The sequence below is a fragment of the Bos indicus genome, unplaced genomic scaffold (assembly GCF_029378745.1).
Source record: "Bos indicus isolate NIAB-ARS_2022 breed Sahiwal x Tharparkar unplaced genomic scaffold, NIAB-ARS_B.indTharparkar_mat_pri_1.0 scaffold_64, whole genome shotgun sequence".
In the NCBI taxonomy this organism is placed as follows: Eukaryota; Metazoa; Chordata; class Mammalia; order Artiodactyla; family Bovidae; genus Bos; species Bos indicus.
The window spans coordinates 259704-279259 of NW_027223727.1; the positions used below are offsets into that span (position 1 = coordinate 259704).

At 44.0% G+C, this 19556-nt stretch overlaps 2 protein-coding genes across 2 annotated transcripts in view; both read right to left on the reverse strand.

The window, feature by feature from the left end:
- The window catches only part of LOC139182031 (ATP-binding cassette sub-family C member 4-like), a 404344-nt gene that overhangs the window by 130757 nt on the left and 254031 nt on the right, over window positions 1-19556 (reverse strand). The gene's annotated exons all lie outside the window — the stretch shown is intronic.
- LOC139182035 (ATP-binding cassette sub-family C member 4-like) overlaps window positions 1-19556 on the reverse strand; it is a 52306-nt gene that overhangs the window by 2254 nt on the left and 30496 nt on the right. The window contains exons 7-11 of the mRNA XM_070785518.1: window positions 17644-17738; window positions 17335-17421; window positions 8487-8583; window positions 1745-1939; window positions 263-429 (exon numbers count right to left, since the gene is read on the reverse strand). Coding sequence (XP_070641619.1) covers window positions 263-429; window positions 1745-1939; window positions 8487-8583; window positions 17335-17421; window positions 17644-17738 — 641 coding nt within the window. The remainder of the gene's footprint in view (window positions 1-262; window positions 430-1744; window positions 1940-8486; window positions 8584-17334; window positions 17422-17643; window positions 17739-19556) is intronic.

Consider the following 19556-nt stretch of genomic DNA (forward strand, 5'->3'; position numbering starts at 1 on the left):
ACAGTATAGTGAAAGTGAAGTTGCTCAGACTCGTGTCCACTCTTTGCGACCTCATGGGCAGTAGCCTCACCAGCTCCTCCGTCCATGGGATTTCTAGGCAAGAGTACTGGAGTGGGTTGCCATTTACTTCTCCAGGGAATCTTCCTGACTCAGGGATCGAACCCAGGTCTCCTGCATTGTAGACAGACGCTTTACCCATCTGAGCCACCGGGGAAGTCCAAAATACAGTATAAATAGTATGTAATTATCAATCTGAGTGCACAAACCAAAATAAATGCCCTTACGTAACTGAGCTGCAATGTTTACTAGAATAAGGAAGGTGATGAGGGGCCAGCCAGCACCAGCTGTGAAGTAATTCTTATAGGTCTTAAAACCAACTTTTCCTTCCAAATAGTCCTCTAGAGGTAGTGTAACTTGTATATTCTCAGTCTGGAAGGGGAAAATGGCAGTGAGAGATGAATTTTAAATGATGAACTCCAAATTTCAAGAGTTCAACAATGGCCTCACTGCAAAGCTGTAGAAAACAGACACATCTCATACACTGGTGAGAGTACAAGATGGTCCATTTCCTATGGAGAAGGGTGTGGGAATATCTGGCCAAAACACATAGGTGTTTACCCAGCTATCCCACTACTAGAAATCTATTAGAAATAAGGAAACATCATTTTCACAAGGTTATGCACTGCTGGATGACTTTGCTTAAAGTCAACCATGACTGTCAGCACAAGTACAGCCTACCTGATTCAAGGACAAATGCAGAAGCTTGTTCTAAAATAATGTGTAAAATGATATGGAATTAATGTATCTCTCTAGATGACTTGTATCACTCAATGATGGAAAGTTTAAACTGTACTTGGGGATCAAAATACTAGACAAATGCAATAAACTAAGTTCATACAGTGGGTAAGAGTCATGAAAATCTGGATAGCAGGGGACTTTTGATCTGAATCTATTTGGTTCTTAAACTTCAGAGAGTGATTCCTGAGTTTAGAAACTGAATAACTAATCTGAATGCTTAACAGAATTATCCAGGCTCCTGGTTTGGATATTGAGAAATATCTGTGTATGTTTTTAAGGGAGATCTAGGGCATTTCTGCATTTCTGTCTGGAGGACTTAAAATGCATTATAGTCACAGGAGGCTAGGATGTCCACAGCTCTATGCTGGCCACTGGGATTTCAAGGTGGATAAGATGTGGTTGTTGGTCTTGACTGGTAAGAAAGATGAAGACGGAAACTAACTCCAAAGTGTCTACCAGGTGTCAGGTCCTTTGCACATGTTACCTTCTGACAATAGGGCAAAATACTACCATCAACACCTGCAGTGCCAGACATTCCAACATATAGGAAAAGAACTGATTTAATGTGATCACAGGAGGCCTCATCTAAGGGTGTCTTCACATTAAGCCTCTGGATGCATAAGGGGACCCAGGGGCCACCAGAGCAATTAGGATGTAACTATGGTAAATGTAAGAGTTCTTATTTCAGTGTGAGCCACAAGCACCCAGAAATTCACAGCAGTGCACCCACTCCTGGTCCCCATAAGATTCTCTAACCTACACCCAAAGGGGAACTCCAAGCAGGCTTGCTCCTTTCATGTTCTTCTATCCATTCCATGGAATAAGACTTTGGAACCTTAGGATCTACTTTGGGGACAAAGGAATATGTCATGAGTGGAGCAGACTGAAGGTCCATGAGGCCACCAAAAGCAGACAGATTCGGGCATTCTGCAGGATAGAAACTCACATCTTGGTCTTCTGGAACTGCATCTTTAAGGAGGGTCTGGAGACGATGGAGACCGAACCAAAGACTCGGAATCAGAGTAGGAGTTCCTAGAACTGGAGATGATCCAGGCTGCTTATTTCTCTTCTCAAAAAGGGAAAAAATATCTACCCCAGATTTCAGGAACTCAGAGTAAGTCCCTCTTTCCACCGTTTTGTCCTAAAATAAAATAAAAAAAAAAAAATTGAGAGGAATTAATTTACATTTGATAATATTGTTAGCTGCTCAGTGTGGTCTGACTCGTTTCAACACCAAGGGACTGTAGCCTGCTAGGCTCCACTGTCCATGGGATTCTCAGGCAATAATACTGGAGTTGGTTGCCATTCCCCTTCTCCAAGGATTTTCCTGACCCAGGGATTGAAGCCCGGGTCTCCCACATTGCAGGCAGATTCTTTACCCATCTGAGCACCAGGGAAGCCCTCGATAATATTAAACCAACCGGAATACTAATCAAGAAATTTGCTGCTGCTAAGACACTTCAGTCGTGTCCAACTATGTGTGACCTCATGGACTGCAGCCTTCCAGGCTCTCCATCCAGTGGGATTTTCCAGGCAAGAGTACTGGAGTGGGGTGCCATTGCCTTCTCTGCATGAAAATGTTATCTGGTCTTAAATTATTATTTTTGAAGAAAATAAAAGATACCTGGTCTAGAATTCTTGTTGAGAAATATAAGCCAACTCAAACAGAAACTGAGCATTCTGTTCTCTGCCAAACCCCCTGTGTTAAGTGCTGGGGTATTTGAAAGAAATGTGTTCTTGTGGGTTAAAAATGGAGGCTGTTCACATAACTACCATGGACACTTAGGGAAGCAAGAAGTACAGAAGTTGCTGGGAGGATCAGCACAATCTCTAGAGACAAGAGAACTCAGAGAAACCTCACGTGACAAGCAAAATTTAAAAAAAATTAAAACCCTGGGGAGAGTATTCCAGAAAAAGAAAATACTGACACAGAGGTGGGCACAAGCACATCTGCATACGTAACAGTCGCTCATTAAATTTCCACTGACCACCTTCACTATCACAGTATCATGTGCCCCGGCTGGGACAGGACATGTAGGAACCAGCCTTGAACAGGGAACCCATAAGCTGCATTATTCATGGTCCTTACAACTGTCCTGGAGGACTTAGAGTGCATTAGAGAGACACAAGGATCAACGAAGTTCCCAAATGAAAATTCAATATTCCATCTGTTAAAATAATTAAACAAAGAGGCCATGAGGTTGGGGTGGCTCTAATGCCTTGACAGTCTGCGCCTGCAAACCAAAACCTAAGCCACAATCAGTGCACACAGATGCAAGAGAAAACTTCACACCAACCGACCACAAGCAACCAACCAGGCTTCCCCAATCAGGCAGCTGCTTAAACTACAGCCAATCTAATCATGTTCTTTGAACACATCATTGCAGTTTCCCTCCCTTATAAAGTCAAAATAATGTGCAGATGTTTCACTATTTCTGACCCTGAAATAAGATTCAGGTGATCATTGAGTGGCAAATAAAACTTTAGGGAAAAAATTCTCAGGATGCAAAACTCATCAAATGAGAGCAGCTCTGGTTAATGCAGGTCAGGTGGAAGAAGATGGCCCAGGACCCTAGCTAGGACCCCTCTCACCCTATGTCTTGAGGTGAGCGACTAGGAGAAACCCAGTGAAGCATCTGGGTACCATCTGATACTGCAGAACTAGAAAATTATGCAGGATATATTGTGTCTTGTTCCACTTGGCAGGAAAAATTCACATACCTCTTTAATAAAATCACCACTCACAACTTCATATCTCTAATATGCACAATGAAATGACTAGAAGTATAAAGACAGAAATTTCACACAGCAGCCAAGTGCTGACAATTCTGAGGGGACAAGGGGGTAGCCATCTCCCCTCAGCTACAAGAGAGAGACCCAACAATGAGGATGGACTCCAACTCATACAAGAGCGCCCACCAGTGGACAAACAGTTATTTTGTAAGTACTAAAACTGGGGGCAGTGCCCTCAAAGGAAGCGATAGGGGACTCTAAAACATCTAAAACATTCGTTTCCAAGGCAAACCATTCAATATAACAGTAATCCAAGCCTATGCCTCAACCAATAATGCTGAAGAAGCTGAAGTTTAACGGTTCTATGAAGACCTACAAGACCTTTTAGAACTAACACCCAAAAAAGATGTCCTTTTCATTATAGGGAATTGGAATGCAAAAGTAGGAAGTCAAGAAATACCTGGTGTAACAGGTAAATTTGGCCTTGGAATACTGAATGAAGCAGGGCAAAGACTAACTGAGTTTTGCCAAGAAAATGCACTGGTCATAGCAAACGCCCTCTTCCAACAACACAAGAGAAGACTCTACACATGGACATCATCAGATGGTCAACACCAAAATCAGATTTATTATGTTCATTGCACCCAAAGATGGAGAAGCTCTATACAGTCAACAAAAACAAGACTGGGAGCTGACTGTGGCTCAGATCATGAACTCCTTATTACCAAATTCAGACCTAAATTGAAGAAAGTAGGGAAAACCACTAGACCATTCAGGTATGACCTAAATCAAATCCCTTATGATTATACAATGGAAGTGAGAAATAGATTTAAGGGCCGAGATCTGATAGATAGAGTGCCTGATGAACTATGGAATGAGGTTCGTGACATTGTACAGGAGACAGGAATCAGGACCATCCCCGTTGAAAAGAAATGCAAAAAAGCAAAATGGCTGTCTGGGGAGGCCTTACAAATAGCTGTGAAAAGAAGAGAAGTGAAAAGCAAAGGAGAAAAGGAAAGATATAAGCATCTGAATGCAGAGTTCCAAAGAATAGCAAGGAGAGATAAGAAAGCCTTCTTCAGCGAACAATAAAAAGAAATAGAGGAAAACAACAGAATGGGAAAGACTAGAGATCTCTTCAAGAAAATTAGATATACCAAGGGAACATTTCATGCAAAGATGGGCTTGATAAAGGACAGAAACGGTATGGACATAACAGAAGATATTAAGAAGAGGTGGCAAGAATACACAGAACTATAAAAAAAAGATCTTCACGACCCAGATAATTACAATGATGTGATCATCGACCTAGAGCCAGACATCCTGAAATGTGAAGTCCAGTAGGCCTTATAAAGATCACTACGAACAAAGCTAGTGGAGGTGATGGAATTCCAGTTGAGCTATTTCAAATCCTGCAAGATGATGCTGTGAAAGTGCTACACTCAATATGCCAGCAAATTTGGAAAATTCAGCAATGGCCACAGGACTGGAAAAGGTCAGTTTTCATTCCAATCCCAAAGAAATGCAATGCCAAAGAATGCTCCAACTACCACACAATTGCACTCATCTCACATGCTAGTAAAGTAATGCTCAAAATTCTCCAAGCCAGGCTTCAGCAATATGTGAACTGTGAATTTCCTCATGTTCAAGCTGATTTTAGAAAAGGCAGAGGACCAGAGATCAAACTGCCAACATCTGCTGGATCATGGAAAAAGCAAGAGAGTTCCAGAAAAACATCGATTTCTGCTTTATTGACTATGCCAAAGCCTTTGACTGTGTGGATCACAATAAACTGTGGAAAATTCTGAAAGAGATGGGAATACCAGACCACCTGACCTGCCTCTTGAGAAACCTGTTATGCAGGTCAGGAAGCAACAGTTAGAACTGGACATGGAACAACAGACTGGTTCCATATAGGAAAAGGAGTACGTCAAGGCTGTATATTGTCCCCCTGCTTATTTAACTTATATACAGAGTACATCATGAGAAACGCTGGACTGGAAGAAGCATGAGCTGGAATCAAGATTGCTAGGAGAAATATCAATAACCTCAGATATGCAGATGACACCACCCTTATGGCAGAAAGTGAAGAGGAACTCAAAAGCCTCTTGATGAAAGTGAAAGTGGAGAGTGAAAAAGTTGACTTAAAGCTCAGCATTCAGAAAACAAAGATTATGGCATCCGGTCCCATCACTTCATGGGAAATAGATGGGGAAACAGTGGAAACAGTGTCAGACTTTATTTTTCTGGGCTCCAAAATCACTACAGATGGTGACTGCAGCCATGAAATTAAAAGACGCTTACTCTTTGGAAGGAAAGTTATGACCAACCTAGATAGCATATTCAAAAGCAGAGACATTACTTTGCCAACAAAGGTCCGTCTAGTCAAGGCTATGGTTTCCTCCAGTGGTCATGTATGGATGTGAGAGTTGGACTATAAAGAAAGCTGAGCACCGAAGTATTGATGCTTTTTAACTGTGGTGTTGGAGAAGACTCTTGAGAGTCCCTTGGACTGCAAGGAGATCCAACCAGTCCATTCTGAAGGAGATTAACCCTGGGATTTCTTTGGAAGGAATGATGCTAAAGCTGAAACTCCAGTACTTTGGCCACCTCATGCGAAGAGTTGACTCATTGAAAAGACTCTGATGCTGGGAGGGATTGGGGGCAAGAGGAGAAGGGGACGACAGAGGATGAGATTGCTGGATGGCATCACTGACTCGATGGACGTGAGTCTCAGTGAACTCTGGGAGTTGGTGATGGACAGGGAGGCCTGGCGTGCTGCAATTCATGGGGTCCCAAAGAGTCAGACACAACTGAGCGACTGAACTGAACTGAAAACATCTAGGGACTGGTAAGTAGGTTATTCTCCTGCCCACGAATCCTGTGCTCATAACACCGTCAACACTGGGATTTACACACTAGAAGTGCCCCTTTTGTACATGAAGTCAACTGCTCTCAAGCTTGAAAAATCTTAGCTCCTCTCCCCATTCCTACAGGAGTGGAGAGGAGTCACATTCCTAGAGGAGACACATGGAACTGCTTCCAGAGAGACAGAGGTTCTGTATTTTAATAATCTTTCTTGGAGCAGAGATTTATTTCATAAGTCAAGTATCTGACCAAGGTTCTGTGGAACATTCAGGTGCTAAAGAAAAAGATGCTGAGGACCAGATGTAAATGAGCCAAAAAGTGAAGCATCAAACTACCACCCAAGTCTGAAAACTTCTCACTAAACCCCACCTCCCAACTATGCTAGGAGCTGTGGGTCGGATGGTGCTGCCTCCTCAAAAAGATAAGTTCAAACGTGACATCTGTGAACATAACCTTATTTGGAAACAGGGTCTTTCCAGATGTAATCAAGTTAAGATGAGGTCGCACTGGTGCAGGGTGACCCTAATCCAATATGACTGATGATCTTATGAGAAGAGGCCCAGACACAGGGACAATGGCCAAGTGGTATCAGAGGCAGAGAACATAGTGCTGCAGTTGGAAGCCAAGGAACACAAGGAAGGCTGGCAAACACCAGAGGCTGGAAGGAAGGATTCTCCCCTGGAGCCTTCAGGGAGAACACAGCCCTGCCAGCACCTGGATTTGGGACCCGTAGCCTCCAGAGCAGGGAGACGATAAACTTCTGCTGTTTTAAGTCACCCAGTTGGCAGTACTTGGTTACAGCAGCTCTAGAAGCTGATACTCTAGCCTGAGTCCACATTTCTGTCTTCTCAGCTTTACTAAGACCTGGAATTGCTTCTCCTGTCACCCCTCCAGTGACCATCAGAGAAATCTCTCAAATTTGATATCAGACCACATTGCTCCTCTGCTCTGGGCCATCCAAGACTTCCATGCCAGTTCCCGTCCCCTGGCCACTGCTCAGAGACCAGCTCCCTCCACATCCCCTGCTCACTCTCCTCAGACACACTTGTCTTCCTGCTGTTCCTCCAACCTGCCAGTTCAGCTCCTTCCTCAGGACTCCCTGCCGCAGACCCCTCCCCTAGATGACTGTGTGACCCCTACCTTCATGTCACTCAGACCCCATTAGGCACCAGCTTTTTAGAGAGGCTAGGATGTCACTCTCACTCCCTCTTTGTCACATCCGTCCCCATAAGAACAGGAGCCCCGTGAAGGCAGAGCTTTGTCCTCCTGCTGCACACACAAGAGACCTGGGCAGGGAGACTAGCAACTGGAGACACCAGCAGAGAGGGCATCTCTGATCCAGGTGCTCGGCTACCCAACCTCACTTCTGGAGTTAATGGAAGATGCTCTTTAGGCAAACTATGTATGAGAATCTCTTGGATACCATCAGATCTTAGAATCTCTAATTTGTAAGTAATACACTTTGACTTAAGTCACGGAAGAGGAAAATAAAAAGTTCTAAATAAAACTGCATCATTATCCTTAACAAACTTCATTAGAGCAGGGATGATTCAATAATCCTGTAGTTGCACTCTTACACACTTTAGGGTTTATATGGCTTAGAGTGTAATAGTGACACTTCTACAGAGCTTTAGATTCATCCTCCAAGGTGTGAACACCAGCTCTGAGAAGAGGGTGAAAAACTGAGGGAGAAGAGGGTGTTTACCATGAATCCAAGGAAAGTGGCCAGAAAGGAGGTCTGTCCTTCAACACTGCTGTTACTGCTTCTGCTGATGCTGCTAAGTCATTTCAGTTGTGTCCGACTCTGTGCGACCCCATAGACGGCAGCCCAAACAGGCTCCATCCCTGGGATTTTCCAGGCAAGAACACTGGAGTGGGTTGCCATTTCCTTCTCCAATGCATGAAAGTGAAAAGTGAAAGTGAAGTCGCTCAGTCGTGTCTGACTCTTTGTGACCCCACAGACTGCAGCCTACTAGGCTCCTCCGTTCATGGGATTTTCCAGGCAAGAGTACTGGAGTGGGTTGCCATTGCCTTCTCCCAACACATCTGAGGGCTAGCAATTCCACAGACTTCTAGAAATTACTTACATCTTTCAATATCAGAATCTGACTTGCATCTTTTAGGTATTGCAACTGATGAGTGACTAAAATTGTGATCTTCTCCTTCAAGGCCTGACGAACACACCTATAAATGTAAAAGGTACAGAAATCAAAAGCACATTAATGGAGTGCCTTAAACTGAAAACATATTTTAAAAACAGTGAGACAAAGACCACATAGCAACCAAAGATCTTTAGTTTAAATGCCAAATCAATAATAAATAAACATAGTCAATTAATCCAACTAGGTTCTTAAATTTATCAGCAGCAAATTTGAATCTACTGCTACAAAAAATTCTTAAAATCAGTCCAGTGAAGGTGGCACTAACAGCTAAGTCTTTTCCTCTAAAACTCAGCTTAACAATTATTTACATGTTTCATAAAGGAAAACAACTGAGTAATACTGAGATTTCAAAACTTGACTAAACTAAAACACTATTTTATCACTATTTGGGAATAGGAGAAGAGGGAGCCATGTCATTTAAAAATGTGTACATTCTTAGCTTTCTAGATGATTATTTATAATTAATGATTACTGGGGGCCAGCGTGAGGCACTCCACCCGTGGCAAAGGTCATGAGGAAGGAGGCTCGACATACACAAAGGTCGGATCGAGCCTCAGGAGTCCCCCTGGAAATCCTCGAGCATCTACCCCCATAACCAGAGCCTGCCTGCTTTATCATTTTGTGCTCCCACCTACACCTCTGACTTTACAGGGGGCTGTCCCCCACCACCTCTTTCAGAGAAGGAGTTAACCTAGAGTTCCAGTTAATAAAAACTCCTGGGTGTGACAAGAGTGTTTTAACCTACAAACTCCTCTGAAGGTTCTCTAGCCTGCCTGACAGGCTTGTCCAGCCACATGTGATTGCTCACAGCCTCCCAACCGTGAGAGGCACGAGATGCTTTAAACCTTCTAAAAACAGGTTCCTTAGAAAAGTTAGAAAACTATAAGTATAATGGGCTGATTAGAAATTGTATTGGTGAAGGGTTTTTCATTTGTTGAGCCAATGTTTGTTGCTAAGTCTCCATACCCCCTGCCCTTACACACATTAATGAATATACAGAAGAAATAAGTATTAACCTTTGATATTAATCACGTTAGACCTTAGGCTAAGTAAATTCTTTCCTTAACTAAAACCCACTACACCCTCACCCTATAGGAATGTAACTTTATTTGGGTGGAGTCTGTTTTAAGAATAATCACCCCTGGAGAAATAAGTGTCCTGGTTGACTGACCGCTGTCACAAGGAGAGGGTCATAAATTGTCAGCAGGCCCCCTGGCCAGAAGATGATGTAACACCCCTAAGACCTCTGTATACATTTGTATGAAGCACCTGACTTGATAAAAGTCAGGACTGCTGACCCCGCGTGACTTTTGAATAACATCTCAGTGTATAAAAGTAGACCATGGAAAATAAATAATTGGGATCAGTTTCTCGAAATACTGGTCTCCCCATGTCGCTCTCTCTCTCACTCTGGCTGAGTCTCCATCTGGAGCGCGGAACCCACCATGCTTACTAATTATGCCTGGGCTTCTAAGATCCGACTGGGGAGGCCTCAGTGTCTCCTCTCCTTCGGGAGAATAGAAGGACGCCTGCAGCTTACGTAAGTGGTGCAAGCTTCTTGTCTTGAAGTTTTATTGGTCTCCCGTGTAAACCAAGCTACTCAGCCTCTTTTCTCCACTGAATTTTCCTACTGAGCTATCCTCATTCTATTACTCTTTACATCTTTAATTAATATCTAATTGAAGTTTTTGTATTCTGATCCTCGCCAATGCCGTCCCCGCTTCGAACTCCCTGGATCAGCCGAGGCTGGACCCCGACAAATGATGTAAATATTCACAACAAAAAATTAATCAATTCTTGGTAATCTTTGCCAGAGTGCATTTGTTAGACACTTCTTCCCAAAGAATGTTAGATATAAAATAAATGTCAGCATGGCCTCTGTCACTCTCTACAACAATCCCAGTTCCATCTAGGAAGCAAGTCTTCTTTCATTAGGACTGAACACCTTCCAAACATAAAAGTAAAAGAACAGAATCCAAATGGCCCAAATCACAGTGGAAATCATCCAGTGGCTCAGAGGACACATCAGTTCTCTTAGTCAAGACACCCTCAGTCTTCAACCTTAAATTTTTTTCACAGTTAAAAAAAACTACTCCTACATTTCAAACGTAGACCTCTAGGGACTCAGCTGTAGTCTCATCCCACAGGGTTCACAACCCCTCCAGGGAAGCAAATGGCTGAGTCTGGGGCCCTGGTGACCACAGGCAGGGCTCCAGGCAGGTACTCTGGGTGCCCCAGCCCCTCACAGAGCAAATCTCAGGAACCTGGGCCACAGCTCAGCCTGTGAGTGAGTCAGATGGAGAGTCTGGAGCCAGCAGACTGCATCTCAGCTCCTCTCACAGAACTGACGTCAGATGAGCAACCCAACCTCAATTTCTTCATCTCAAACAAGGTCAATGACAACTCATCCACACATTCTGACAAATCAAACCACCAATCCACTCAGTAAAGGTCAGGCCCCTTCTTCACTCCTCCATAACCACAAGCAGTCATGTGCTTTGGACTCAGGATAGAAAAGTCCTAAGGGGACACTCTGGACACTGGGTCTGTGATCAAAAGCAAGACCCCTGGATGTAGAAACATACACCATTGTTTTGTTAAGTCCAAAAGGATTCATTCTCACCTTTTGACATCCGTCAGCTCAGTGTTTGTACCTGTTTCTTGATTAACACCTTTTCAACTTAGAACTAAAGTTTTCAAACAGAATTTTTTCTCCTTAATTCATAATTGCCTGCCAATAGTCCCTAAAGGTGGATGTTAATCAAATATGATGGGGTGTTACGTCCAAAATGAATCAACCCAAAAGTTTTAAGATGTTTTCTTCCTAACATTCCATCACAGATAAGGTAATACAAATAATTACAATGAAGTGATCAGTTGATGGCTTGGAACTTTTCCTAAATAATGCTTTCATCCAAGTCACTAGAACAATACACTCTTTTCCAAGTTTGTAAAGATTTCCAAGTCATGCAATAGAAATGATTGAGTCAGCAACCAGTTGAATAACAGTTATTCCTATATAAAGGCTGTGTTAATTCTATGATCCCACATATAATCCTATATAAGGGCTGTATTAAGAGGGGACACATCCCGTGGTGAAGGTGATACAAATAAGACAGAGAGAGTCCCCACCTCCATTCATTCAATCAGCAGAGGTTTGTTGAGGAGCCAGGCACTGTCCTAAGTGCTGAGGACCCACCCACAGGTCAAGATAGAAGAGAATACTCTGCACCATGTAGAGGACACCCTGAACAAGTATAGAAAATGTGCTATTGGGCTGTGACCTGTGCTCTGAAGGAAAAACAAGGGGAGTTGCTGTCTTAGATGTGGAGACATGGGAGCCCTGTGACTATCTAGAGAAACATTCTGGAAGAAGGCACAGCAGGTGCAGGGTTCCTGGGACAGAAGATGCTGGGCTAAGGCACCTTCCTGCATTCATAGTTTATAGGTGGCAGGGGGACTCATAAATCGTCAAGTGCACCCACTGAGGGCTGTGGGAAGACGAAGGGCAGGGCGGCCCCTGGAGGAGAAGGAGGGAATGGCAGGTCCCTTCTTCCACCTTCCTTCTGTGTCCTGTGCACTGCTCCCTGGCTCTGAACAGAGGGACCAGTGTGTACAGACAGACGGGGGTGAGAAAGGAGCCCCACAGAGCCAGCACAGCTGGATACCGAGTGGGTGTGGGGGACGAGCTGGAAAAGCTGATGGGGGCAGAAGAAGCAAGCCTGTTTGAGGACCTGGAGCTGCTTCCTTAATGGGGCGGGGTGGGGGGTGGGAGGTGGGGGGTGGGCAGTGTCCATAAAAGGCTGGAACATGTGATGAGCTGTGTAGACAGCAGTGTGGGAGTCTGATTAGGACAGACCCCAAGAGCTGATGATGCAGGAGGCAGGGGTCTGGTGATATGGGGCTGAACAAGGATGGGATCCATGGCTGGACACAGGTGAGACTGCATCAGTTCATATAAGGCCCCTCACCTTCTGTAGATGCTAGAATCCACCATGTTCACAGCATAAAGTTGTAAAAGTCATGAACCTCAATGACCTTGGATATAAATTCATGACTGAAGGAAACTGTTAACAGCAAGTAGAAGTGTAATTCATTCACTTTTAATACAAAACCCTCCCCATGACCAAGTTTCCACACAACCACCATATCTCACAGCATATTGTTCCATCTGATTCTCTAACTTGAGAACACTCTCCAGTTGCTGCTGAGTGGTTTCCTAAATTGCTTTCACACTCTCTGCTTTAAATTTCCCGATAGAGTGTGTGGTTCTGATTACGAACAACAGTCTTAAGCTTGCTTCTATCAAGTATATATCCAAAGTGGTACACCCAAATATTTGAGAGGATTTTATAAATATCTCCTGTGTTTGAAAAAGAACTCAGGAGAACTTCTGTGATCAGCACACTCTACTTGGCACCAAAATGCCTTGCTCTCCTCTCCCTGTGACATGGATGCTATGACCAACAGAATCTGTTCCTTCATTGATGGAGAACATGTGCAGATGCTCACAAGATGGGGTAACCGCATTTGTGAGTTCAGGGTGGGGTACTTGGAACAAGGCGGCTAAGATACTCATGACACCAGGAGGGTGGGGGTGAGGAATCCCTGTCACAGCACTAGCGCCTGTCACTGAACTCATGACAAGACACAAGACACTTCTCTAAGGGAAAATTCAAGTCATGAGCAGGACAGGCTGGGAAAGGGGGGTCAGATCAGAGCTGGAGGCCATGCCATGTGTCATTCACCCTGTTCTCTCCTGTTCTCAAAGATTAAGTGCTACTATGCAGGTTTGTGTGTATGTGTGTTACAATATACCTAACATGAAATTTACCATTTTAATCATATAGCCATATAGTGGCATTAAGTACATTCACATTGTTGTGCAGCCATCACTACCATCCATCTCCACAACTCTTTCATCACCCCAACACTACGAACATCTTATATTTGGGCAGTTTCCAGCAAAGTCTAACAATCCGCAGTTAGTGGATGTGGAATCCCAGATCCTTGTGTCCAGAGCTCAGAGCTCCTCACATACCTACTGACTCTGCTGAAGTCTTTTTACTTTGCTATTCTAGGCCTGCTCTACACCAATCATATCCCCCTCAAATTCACATGTCATGTTAGTTATTAGCACCTTAGAATTTGGTGACAGGGACCATAAAGAAGTAATTGTTACCCTTAAATACATTGCACCTAATCTGATCTGACTGGTGTGCTTAGATGAAGAGGAGACTAAGACATAAGGACAGAAACACAGGCATGTAAATCAGTGAAGTTAGAACACACCCTCCCACCATGCACAAAATAAACTAAAAATGGCTTAAAGACTTTATCATTAGATGTGACACCATAAAACTCCTAGAAGAGATTAAAGGCAAAATATTCTCCGACATAAATTATACCAATGTTTTCTTAGGTCAGTCTTCTAAGGCAATAGAAATATAAACAAAACTATGGTGTCTCAGTGGTAAAGAATCCACCTGCCAGTGCAGGAGACACAGGATCCATTCCTGGTCCCAGAAGATCCCACCTGCTGAGCTCTGGAGCCCAGGAGCTGGAACCACTGAGCCCACACATGCAGGACCCCATACTCTGCAACAAGAGAAGCCATCTCAATGAGAAGTCCACACACCACAAATAGAGAGTAGTCCCTGCTCATCACAACTAGAGAAAAACCATCACAGCAACAAAGACCAGGTATGGCCACAATTATTTTTTTAATTAAAAAAATAAACAAATAGGACCTAATCAAATTTACAAGATTTTGCACAGCAAAGGAAACCATAAACACAATGAAGAGACAACCTATAGACTGGGAAAAAATATTTGCAAACGATGTGACCAACAAGGGCTTAATTTCTAAAATATACAAACAGCTCATACAACTGAACAACAACAAAATCTGATCAAAAAATGTGCAGAAGACTAAATAGACACTTTTCCAAAAGACACATACAGACGGCCAATAGGCACATGTAAAGGAGCTCACCCTTGGGAATTATCAGAGAAATGCAAATCAAAACTACAATGAGGCATCACCTCACACCAGTTAGAATGGTCAACACTAAAATAACAATGGCTGAGAGGGTGTGGAGAAAAGGGAGCCCTCCTACACTACTGCTGGGAATGAAAGTTGCTTCAGGCACTGTAGAAAACAGCATGGAGGATCCTCAGAAAACTAAAAGTAGAATTACCTTATATTCCAGTAATCCTACTCCTGGGCATATATATGCACAAAACCATACACCAAAAAGACATGTATCCCTATATTCATAGCAGCACTACTCACAATAGCCAAACATGGAAACAACGTAATGTCCACCGACAGACGAATGGTTGTGGTACATGGAGATAATGTAATACTACTCAGCCATAAAAAAAGGAAAAAGAATGCCAGTTGCAGAAAAATGGATGGACCTGGAGGTTATCATACTAAGTGAAGTAAGTCAGAATGAGAAAGACAAATATCATATGATATCACTTACATGTAGAATCTAAAATATGGCAATAATGAACCTATTGACAAAACAGAAACAGACTCACAGACATAGTGAACAGACTTATGGTTGCATGGGTGGAAGGGGTGTGGGGAGGGATGGACTGGGAATTTGGGGTTAGCAGAATGTGAAGTACTATGTGTAGAATGGATAAACAACAAGGTCCTACAGTATAGTGTAGCGAGCTATATTTGATAATCCGAGATAAACCATAATGGAAAAGAATATTTAAAAGAATGTATGTATGTATATAACTGAGTAACTTTGCCATACAAAGAAATTAACATAATAACGTAAATCAATTATATTTTAATTTTTTTTTTTAAAGGACAGAGACAGGGGTGCACATGGACAGAAGATCATATGAGGACACAGCGAGGCAGACGCCACCAGCAGCCAAGGACAACATTCTCATCAGAAACCAAACCTGCCTACACGGCGAACTTCCAGCCTCAAGGACTGTAAGAAAATGAATTTCTGTTCTTTAAACACCCCAACTGTGACAACTTGCTATAGACTGAATGTTTTTGTCCTCAAAATTCATATATTGAAACCTAATTCCCACTGTGTACTAGAAGTGTAGCTATTGGGAGGTGACAGGTCATGAGGGTGGAGCCAACATGAAAGAGATTAGTGCCCTTACAAAGGGGACCCACAGGGCTCCCTCACCCCTTCCCCACGTGAGGACATGGGAATCGTGCCCTCACCAGACACTGAATCTCTCAGCACCCTCAGCTTGGACTTTTCCAGCCTCCAGAATCCTGAGGGATAAATTTTTGTTTTTTATAAGCTGCCCAGGCTGTGGTCTCCTGTGAGAGCAGCCTGGACAGACAGCCCCAGCAAAGTAACACAGAACCTGACAGCGAGAATTTCCAAATAGCTTCTCTCTGCCAAACACCCCACCTCCTTCAGACAAGGACTTACCTGCTGTTCTCCCCTCAGCCCTGCTTCCTCCTCCCTCCATACCTGAGCTTCTACTCTTCCTTCAGCAAAGGAACTGGGTCCTCTTCTCAGCCTCCACACACCTGCCCAGCCTGCAGGCCCCCAGGGCACTTCCCGCCCAGCCCTGGGCACAGGGAGCTTTCCAACTTCAGTGAAAGTCTCCAGCTGCCACTTCCACTTAGCATTTACTATATCCTGTATCAAAACTCTCTAAACCTTGACTCTGCTGAGCTTTCCCCTGGCATCTGTCTTAACAAGCTCCACACAGAGACAGGTTCCTTGGTGGCAGGAATGAGGGCTGTGTCCTAGTCTCCCTTATTCTGCCCAGTGTGGGTCCTTCCCCTCTCCTGGATCACTGTCCTCCTTGTAAAGTAAGAGGTTCTGTGCAGGAACATCTGTAAGGGTATCGATCTCAGTGCATACAGCAGGGTGCTGATATGCAGCTGGAAGGCTCATTGTCTTTAACAAGGTGAACGACAGCAAGGGAACTAACCATGGGGTAGATGTGGAGGCTGCTTCAGAAAAAGCGAATTCATGAGACTTTCAAAGATGTCAGTCTAGACTCCACCAGAGGCCTCAGTCAGCATGTGTTGGGACAGAGAAGCAACAGACCTGTTCTCCAGGAGTTCTGTGGCCAAGAAAGAGCCACTGACAACAAATTCCAGAAACACAAAATAAGAGTCAGGACTTCAGAAAGATTCCAAAAGATACTGAGTTTCAAATTCAAGTTAACCCTACATGTGGGTCTAAGTATTAATTTTAGTAAGTATCCATGAAGAAATGTTAAATAATTGAGCCATACTCAGATGTGGAATAAATCATCTGTAAATTCTAAATCATTTGTAAATACTTTACTAAGTATTTCTAAACCAACAGAATAATAAGCATAAACCAACAGGAAAAATTCACTTCTAATGTGCCTTCAGCAAATGACAAAGGAAAAGAATTGGCAGCCAATTACCAGGTTACCAAGTCCTACTCTCTGATTTAAAAACTTTACATCATCCTTCTTATCCCTGGGGTTTGGATCCATCCACAATGTCTGGATCCATCAAGTGCAAGTAACGGGGGAATCTGTCATGTTTCCCTCACTCCCTAAAGCATGGACCCCACTGTCCTACACACACTGGAAGCAACTGCTGTATTTTCCTGTCCTGACCTCATCATGATGCAAAATTTCTCTATGATGGGTCTTCTGTGGAGGGAAGGGAGGGACACCAGGACAGAGTGAGCTGAGTCTCCAGCACAAAGGCTTTCCTGAGCTCTCTTCCCTGATCTCTACAGGGTTCCTGGAAAGCAGAGATGATAGAAAACAGGACCAAACTCACAGTTCAAACAAGTGCCTGCTGACTCTTGCGTCCACTGCACTGAGTGGATCGTCCAGGAGGTAGATGTCTGCGTCCTGATACACGGCTCTAGAAAACAGAGAGAGACATCAGGAGAGGACACTTCACATTGACTGGGTCTCATCTCTGAATCATGATGGTGTCTAACAACTCCAGGTTCCTTCCACAAGCCCAGGGAAAGGGCCAAGACCCTGCTTCACATAGGCCCACCTTGTGAGTGGGGTCTGTGTGCTCAGGTCCACTAGGAGCCGCAGAGGAGGAGGGGCGGATGGCAACTGAAACCCCACTTACCTGGCGAGGCTGACCCGGGCTTTCTGTCCTTCACTCAGTGGGGTTCCTCCATCTCCTGTCACAGTTAGATCTCTTTCCTTCAAATTCTGCAAATCCTGTATGGAGATAGAAAAGGGAAAAAAGAAAAAGATTTAAAATGTGTTCTCCTGCCATCCTAACCTTTTAGCATCAGTTCTTCATACAAGTGTTTAATCAACAACAATGGGCTTATTTCATAGTGACTAAACAGAAAGTGAAGAGGAACTAAAAAAGCCTCTTGATGAAAGTGAAAGTGGAGAGTGAAAAAGTTGGCTCAAAGCTCAACATTCAGAAAATGAAGATCATGGCATCCGGTCCCATCACTTCATGGGAAATAGATGGGGAAACAATGGAAACAGTGCCAGACTTTATTTTTCTGGGCTCCAAAATCACTGCAGATTGTGACTGCAGCCATGAAATTAAAAGACACTTACTCCTTGGAAGAAAAGTTATGACCAACCGAGATAGCATATTGAAAAGCAGAGACATTACTTTGCCAACAAAGGTCCATCTAGTCAAGGCTATGGTTTTTCCTGTGGTCATGTATGGATGTGAGAGCTGGACTGTGAAGAAGGCTGAGCACCGAAGAATTGATGCTTTTGAACTGTGGTGTTGGAGAAGACTCTTGAGAGTCCCTTGCACTGCAAGGAGATCCAACCAGTCCATTCTGAAGGAGATCAGCCCTGGGATTTCTTTGGAAGGAATGATGCTAAATCTGAAACTCCAGTACTTTGGCCACCTCATGCGAAGAGTTGACTCATTGGAAAAGACTCTGATGCTGGGAGGGATTGGGGGCAGGAGGAGAAGGGGATGACAGAGGATGAGATGGCTGGATGGTATCACTGACTCGATGGACGTGAGTCTGAGTGAACTCTGTGAGTTGGTGATGGACAGGGAGGCCTGGCGTGCTGCGACTCATGGGGTCCCAAAGAGTCGGACATGACTGAGCAATTGAACTGAACTGAACTGAAACTGTAACAAGGAAAATTAAAAAAAACTTCTCAGGGCTTTTCATTTGTTTTCATTCTATATTTTTTCAAAGCATTTATGCATTTAACCATTTCAACAGGTATTTATTGAGGATTGACTATACATGAGCCATTGTTCTGAGAACAGTGAATTCAGCCATGAGGAAACAGAACCCCTAGAATTCCTCTCCACGGTGGGAGACAGACAATATGGAAAATAAACCTGAGCGCAAGTACTGAGGATGAGAAGGAAAAGGAAGCTGCTCAGGGGGATGGAGAGTGAAGGAGGGAGTCCACACTGGGGTGTGAAGCCTCTGCTCAGAGGGGGCTGTGAGCAGATCTGGGGGGGAGGGGCAGAGGCTCAGGCAGACCTGGAGAGGCTGCTCCTTACAGAGGGAGGGGTGAGTGCAGGGGCCACAGGGAGATGCCCAAGGGGTTCAGGACAAGGAGGCCAGGAGAGCAGAGTAAGAATGAGGGGAGTAAGGGCAGAGACAGAGCAGGAGACTTGTGTCACTGCCAGTAAAGGGGGGAGGGGAAGGGGAGGAGGGACCTGGTCTGAGGTTTTTAAGGAATCACTTCTGTGCTTTGCAATAAACAGACAGTAAGATTGGTTTATTTTTTTGGGCGGGGGGAATGATGAAGGCAGATACAAGGGAGGAGGCTACTAGAATAATTTAGGGAGCAGTGGAAATGGAGAGACAGGGTCACACTCCAGACATACTTGGAAGGTGGAGTCTGTAAAACCTGCTGACAGGACGGGTGTGGGTTGTAAGAGAAGAGGACTGTGATGTTTGGGGTGAGGAAGCGGAAGGACAGGGTCACCATTTATTGAGTTGCAGATGATGATGGAGGCAGATTTAGGACACTTCTCTTGTGGACAAGCAGAAATGACCTCTCAGTGATATCACTGTGCAGCTGGACATGCAA